We start from the raw sequence: 7,463 nt of genomic DNA on the forward strand, positions 1-7,463 counted from the left end.
AGACTCTTCCTCTGTACTGTCTCTCTCTCAGTGTTCTGGTGGTGCAGGGTTGTCCCAGGCCGTTCCAGGAGTAGGTTCACTTCTCCGGTCCCACATGTCCCAGGGCCGTCCTAAACACACACAGCAGCACGATACCTGGGAGAAAGGACAAAACACAACACAGATACACCCTCACATACAAGGACGACACTGTCATGTGCTTTCAGAGCGCTACAGTGCATTGAACTGTTCTGACCATCACCAAAGCACACTTCCACTGAACATGGCTGAGAATGTCACATGGAACTTTATACTTCACTTTATAGCCTTGCTGCACCCCCACCTGCCATTGTATGAGACTTAGCAGAGGAGGCAGACTGGCTTTGTAAGAGTATTAGGGACAGATACTGTGTTTTTGGGTGTGCAGTACCCCATGGAATTTTACGTTTCCCTGCTACGTTGATATAATTTGATAAATTATGTGTGTGTGTGTGTGTGTGTGCGTGTATGTGTGTGTGTGCGCATGCATGCGTGCGTGTGAGAAAAATACTCTTTCACATGGTCTGAATTGCTGCTCAGTTATTTATTTGAACATGTACATACTCTTATAGCTTTTCAGAATAGAGGGAGACACAGCTAAACTATACAAAACACAACAGACCGTGATCAGTAGGGACAGAACAACAACCCAATAGGAGACAATGCAGTGCAGTCAGGAGGCTCCCAGTCCTCCAACAGAACAATTCATTTAGTCATTCCTCACTGGAGGAGTGGAGGAATGTCCTCATCGGTCTCTTATTCTCTCTTCATTTCTAAAGCACAGGCAAAGCACAGGCAAAGCGCTACACTGTACAGATACAGTGGAAATCTCTTCTCATTCATTCACCATTCATTAATCTATTACATCATCTATCCATTTGTTTATTCATTCATTCATCCATTCAACTATCTCTATTTACAATATACAGTTATTATAGCAGAGCAGATGAAAGCTAAGGACATCAGTAGAGAAGGCTGGGTGAAAGCAGTGTATAAATCTAGGGTATTAGTGTTAGTAGCAACCTCAATGATAAGGCAAAATGTGTGGTAGTAGTAGTAGAGAACTAAGTGAGTTCCTGCAGTAATAGGAGTGATGACTGAGGCTGTAGGAGGCATTTGGCCTGCCTATATATAATTTCATGTGGTGTATATGTTCTATCTAGGGATGTTTTAACTTGTTTTGTACACTAGAGGGCACAAAATGTTGGGTCATGGGTTACTGGTCACAAAAATATAAACGCAACATGCAACAACTTCAAAGATTTTACTGAGTTACAATATTACAGAAATCAGTTCATTTAAATAAATTCATTAGGCCCTAATCTATGGATTTCACATGTTTGGGAATACTTTACACCTACCTACATGTACATACCTCAATTACCTCGACTAACCTGTACCCCTGCACATTGACTCGGTACCGATACCCCTGTATATAGAGCCTTGTTACTGTTAACTTTTTAAAACTTTTAGTTTATTTGGTAAATATTTTCTTAACTCTTATTTTTCTTAACTGCATTGTTGGTTAAGGGTTTGTAATTAATAATTTCATGGTAAGGTTGTTGTATTTCACGCATGTGACAAATAAAATTTGATTTGATAGATATGCATTTTTTGGTCAGACACCTTAAAAAAAAGTAGGGGCGTGGATCAGAAAACCGGTCAGTAAGTATCTGGTGTGACCACCATTTGCCTTATGCCGCCCGACACATCTCCTTCACATAGAGTTGATCAGAATGTTTATTGCGGCCTGTGGAATGTTGTCCCACTCCTCTTCAATGGCTGTGCAAAGTTGCTGGATATTGGCGAGAACTGGAACACGCTGTTGTACACGTAGATCCAGAGCATCTCAAACATGCTCAGTGGGTGACATGTCTGGTGAGTATGCAGGCCATGGAAGAACTGGGACATTTTCAGCTTCCAGGAATTGTGTACAGCTCCTTATGACATCATGCTGAAACATGAGGTGATGGCAGCGGATAAATGGCACGACAATGGGCCTCAGGATCTCATCACGGTATCTCTGTGCATTCAAATTGACATAGATAAAATGCAATTGTGTTTGTTACCTGTAGCTTATACCTAACCATACCATAACCCCACTGCCGCCATGGGGCATTCTGTTCACAAAGTTGACATCAGAAAATGGCTCGCCCACACGACCCCATACACATGGTATGCGGTTGTGAGGCCGGTTGGATGTACTGCCAAGTTCTCTAAAACGACATTGAAGGTGGCTTATGGCAGAGAAATGAACATTAAATTCCCGGGCTATAGCTCTGGAGCATGTTCATTCAAAACTTGAGACATCTGTGGTATTGTGTTGTGTGACAAAACTGCACATTTTAGAGTGGCCTTTTACTGTCCCCAGTACAAGGTCCACCTTTGTAATGATCATGCTATTTAATAAGCTTACTGATATGCCACACCTGTCAGGTGTATGGATTATCTTGGCAAAGGAGAAATGCTGCATGGCTGCGCCCCTGTCCACAGATTAGGGCCTAATGAATTTATTTCAATTGACTGATGTCCTTATATGAACTGTAACTCTGTCAAATTGTTGACATTGTTGCATGATGTGTTTATATTTCTGTTCAGTATATATTATACACAACACATAAACAAGTAAAAACGACACATACAGAGGCATCTAGTGAAGCTGGGAGGGATCAGGGGTTTGAGCGCTTGGGAAGGTGAATATATCTAAGTATTATTCACGTTTTTATTGACATAGAATTTGGTCACTGTTTTGTTTTCTATCCAGGTTTACTCCTCACCCTTACACCTTCCCTCTCCATCATAACAACCACCACCCCAACATGCAACGTTAAAGGATATATAATACTTTGACTCAGTGACTGACCAGCCCATCCTACCTGCGCAGTATGTGCATTAATATACATAAGTTCTCACTTAAATTACACTATTTAGGGGGGGGTCTTTAGGGTAAATAGTGGGATCTGACTGAGCATATCTCTCTCTCCCTCTGTCCTGCCTATGCTTCCTTGACCTTATCCTCATAGGTGCCCTTGCCCTTGTAGGCACCCACATAGCCACTGGCATCTGGAATGTCTACTCGCCCGGCCTTGCCCTTCCCCTTGCCCGACTCGTCAAACCGCTCCTTGTGTGCCCCTGTGAATTTGGTGGTGTCTGTCAGTCTGTCCACCGCCGCTGCCTTGGCCACTTTCTATGAGCAGGAAAAGAGCGAGGGAAAGAGAAAGGGAAAGGGAGAATGAGAGATGAGGATACAAAGTAAGAGCTTACCCACCAAACAGATATGCACACACACAGCGGACACACAAACACACGCTCTCTCTGAGACTGCAATATTATCAGGCGGTGTGCTGCTGACAGGTAGACACTCACAGTGACGCCAGCGTTGGCAGGCTCCCTCCCTGCTATGAGGCCGTAGAGCTGCTGCAGCGCCTCCTCCTGGCACTTCCCTTTAAAACGCTTCGGGGCCAACTCTGACAGGGCCTGGCTGAACTGCTCAAAGGCGATCACACGAGCTGTCTTCGCCCTAAAATACACAGAAAAACTTTTTGAGAGTTTTACCTTTACTCATGATATGGTATTCTGAGGGCCTCTGGCCGTATTCCCTCTTTCCTAGAAAGATGACTGCGGATCTGTCAGTGTGGAGGTTTGAAACTGAACCAACTCTCACTTGACTTTAGTGAAGACAATGTCCACATCGGTGGCAGTGACGTGTTTGCCGTCGATGACCCGGCAGTCCTTGCAGAGTTTGGCAAAGTTCTTCCCGTTCATCTCCTTCCCAGTAGCTTTGGTGTCCCCATGAATGGCAAACTTCTTGAAGGACGTCTCCACCTCTGCTACTGATACGGAGCCCTCTGCCATTCTGCCCTATAGATAGAGAGATGGAGATAGAGAGAGAGAGGTAAAACACTAAGGATGGGATGCAAGAGAAAGGCATACAGTCGAGACTGCTGTAGTTTCTGAAACTACACTGCCATAATGTTGAAACACCAAGTCCATGGAGACAGGAAATGAGGAGGTATTGGGAGAGATGTGGTCATTAAGGCGATACATTCAGAACACCACATCCTCTGGGCATTTTATTTATATATATATATATATATATATATATATATATATATATATACAGTGGGGAGAACAAGTATTTGATACACTGCCGATTTTGCAGGAGTTCCTACTTACAAAGCATGTAGAGGTCTGTAATTTTTTATCATAGGTACACTTCAGAAAATCACATTGTATGATTTTTAAGTAATTCATTTGCATTTTATTGCATGACATAAGTATTTGATACATCAGAAAAGCAGAACTTAATATTTGGTACAGAAACTTTGTTTGCAATTACAGAGATCATATGTTTCCTGTAGTTCGTGACCAGGTTTGCACACACTGCAACAGGGATTTTGGCCCACTCCTCCATACAGACCTTCTCCAGATCCTTCAGGTTTCGTGGCTGTCGCTGGGCAATACGGACTTTCAGCTCCCTCCAAAGATTTTCTACTGGGTTCAGGTCTGGAGACTGGCTAGGCCACTCCATGACCTTGAGATGCTTCTTACGGAGCCACTCCTTAGTTGCCCTGGCTGTGTGTTTTGGGTCGTTGTCATACTGGAAGACCCAGCCACGACCCATCTTCAATGCTCTTACTGAGGGAAGGAGGTTGTTGGCCAAGATCTCGCGATACATGGCCCCATCCATCCTCCCCTCAATACGGTGCAGTCGTCCTGTCCCCTTTTCAGAAAAGCATCCCCAAAGAATGATGTTTCCACCTCCATGCTTCACGGTTGGGGTTCTTGGGGTTGTACTCATCCTTCTTCTTCCTCCAAACATGGCGAGTGGAGTTCAGACCAAAAAGCTCTATTTTTGTCTCATCAGACCACATGACTTTCTCCCTTTCCTCCTCTGGATCATCCAGATGGTCATTGGCAAACGTCAGAGGGGCCTGGACATGCGCTGGCTTGAGCAGGGGAACCTTTCGTGCGCTGCAGGATTTTAATCCATGACAGCATAGTGTGTTACTAATGGTTTTCTTTGAGACTGTGGTCCCAGCTCTCTTCAGGTCATTGACCAGGTCATGCCGTGTAGTTCTGGGCTGATCCCTCACCTTCCACATGATCATTGATGCCCCACGAGGTGAGATCTTGCATGGAGCCCCAGACCGAGGATGATTGACCGTCATCTTGAACTTCTTCCATTTTCTAATAATTGCGCCAACAGTTGTTGCCTTCTCACCAAGCTGCTTGCCTATTGTCCTGTAGCCCATCCCAGCCTTGTGCAGGTCTACAATTTTATCTCTGATGTCCTTACACAGCTGTCTGGTCTTGGCCATTGTGGAGAGGTTGGAGTCTGTTTGATTGAGTGTGTGGACAGGTGTCTTTTATACAGGCAACGAGTTCAAACAGGTGCAGTTAATACAGGTAATGAGTGGAGAACAGGAGGGATTCTTAAAGAAAAACGAACAGGTCTGTGAGAGTCGGAATTCTTACTGGTTGGTAGGTGATCAAATACTTAAGTCATGCAATAAAATGCAAATTAATTACTTAAATATCATACAATGTGATTTTCTGGATTTTTGTTTTAGATTCCATCTCTCACAGTTGAAGTGTACCTATGATAAAATTACAGACCTCTACATGCTTTGTAAGTAGGAAAACCTGCAAAATCGGCAGTGTATCAAATGCTTGTTCTCCCCACTGTAAATATATATATATATATATATATATATATAGCTCTACGGACAATTCCTTCGACCTCATGGCTTGGGTTTTGCTCTGACATGCACTGTCAACTGTTGGACCGTATATAGATAGGTGAGTGCCTTCCCAAATCATGTCCAGTCAATTGAATTTACCACAGGTGGACTTCAAGTTGTAGAAACATCTCAAGAATAATCAATGGAAACAGGATGTACCTGAGCTCAATTTCGAGTGTCATAGCAAATGGTCTGAATACTTATGTAAATAAGGTATTCCTGTTTTAATTTTAAATACATGTGCAAAACTTTTTAAAAACATGTTTCCACTTTGGCTTTATGGGGTACTGTGTGTAGATTGATGAGTAAATTGTTTTATTTCATCCATTTTTAAAATAAGGCTGGAAAAAGTTAAGAGGTCTGAATACTTTCTGAATGCACTGTATACTGCTGCTAGGTGAGACAATCACATATCTCAGTCATAGTCAGTACATTTTTCCTCAAAAAGTAGCTATCAGCAAAGTCAGTGTTAGTACAAAAAGTTCAAGAAAGGCAAGGGTGTTAGTTGTTATTGCTTTTAAGAGGGGGCGAGGGGAGGGGGGTGCTGTGAGATTAATCAAGTAAAGGAATCGATCAATAAAGTAATGAAGGCTTGGATCAAATAGATTAATTCAGCACACTTGCATTATTTATTAACAGACCAGAGAAAGACACTGGGCCATGCAGCATCTGATACTCAAAATGTAAAGAAACATTAACATATGTAAATTCATATTTAACATACATTCCACAAGTTAAACACAAACATCATTCAATAGTGCCCCATGATATATGTACAGTACATTCAAATATAGTATGATGCAGCACAAAATAAAAGTACACCAAAAAGAGGACAGTGAGCGTAATAAATGATGTCAAATAGATGGCTTAGCTCATTTCTATGATTTGGTGTCATGTATTGTGTTTTGACCTCTTTCTTACTGGTCAATACATAGACTAAAGTACAGGATAACTTTAAGTGTAGACATGCTTACCTGTTAGGTGAAGGAATTCTGAGTGACGATGATGTTGGGGATGCCTGTGCTGATGCTGCGTGTCTTCCTCCTAGCCCTGCCACTCACACCACCTTCACAATGATGATAGCGATGTACAGAGAAGAGTGGGAGATGGAGAGCAGAAGGTGGGGAGGAAAAGAGCGAGCACAGACCAGCACAAGCCATGACATCATTTGCTGCCTCTCTCGTGAGCATGCGTTCTTGTTTACTCCCCCCTTTCTCTCAACCCTACCCCCTCCCTTTCTCCTCCTTCTTGGCTCCTTCCCCCTCCATCCTTTATGATTGGTTCACAGCTGGTGCTGCAACGCCCTATCCTCTGTCTGTCCAGAGACTAAAGGCTTTTTGTATTAACGAACATGAAGAAAAGCCCATAAATGAGGACAGCATTATACATGAACAGTTGACATCTGAAAGAATTCCATGATATGGATTTCATGTTTATATCTATTTGCGACCACATCATTTTTTGTCTAATATTCTGTGCATGTCTTTAATATGAAGCATAGTACATTTTTTTACTCACTCATTCATAACCCTTCCCTCATGTGTGATACATCTTAGAAACAAATTGACATAATCATTGAAGAAGTGAAACCCATCAGTTCTACAAGAAAGGATGTTGATGGAAACACAGTAGTGGCTAATCTGGTACTAGCACCACTAATATTGTGTCAATAATGTTCTATTCTAGAGAATTTACAAGATA

General features: G+C 42.6%; 1 protein-coding gene across 1 annotated transcript; it reads right to left on the reverse strand.

The window, feature by feature from the left end:
• Positions 1–543: 543 nt before the first annotated feature.
• On the reverse strand, positions 544–6,905 carry LOC118391282 (tubulin polymerization-promoting protein family member 3-like). The gene is made up of 4 exons (XM_035782521.2): positions 6,737–6,905; positions 3,683–3,879; positions 3,385–3,538; positions 544–3,205 (listed from the first exon to the last, which is right to left on the reverse strand). The coding sequence occupies exons 2-4, from the start codon at positions 3,871–3,873 to the stop codon at positions 3,014–3,016; spliced, it is 537 nt and encodes a 178-aa protein (XP_035638414.1). The 5' UTR covers positions 3,874–3,879; positions 6,737–6,905; the 3' UTR covers positions 544–3,013.
• Positions 6,906–7,463: the final 558 nt, after the last annotated feature.

This window comes from Oncorhynchus keta, chromosome 12 (assembly GCF_023373465.1).
Source record: "Oncorhynchus keta strain PuntledgeMale-10-30-2019 chromosome 12, Oket_V2, whole genome shotgun sequence".
NCBI lineage: Eukaryota > Metazoa > Chordata > Actinopteri > Salmoniformes > Salmonidae > Oncorhynchus > Oncorhynchus keta.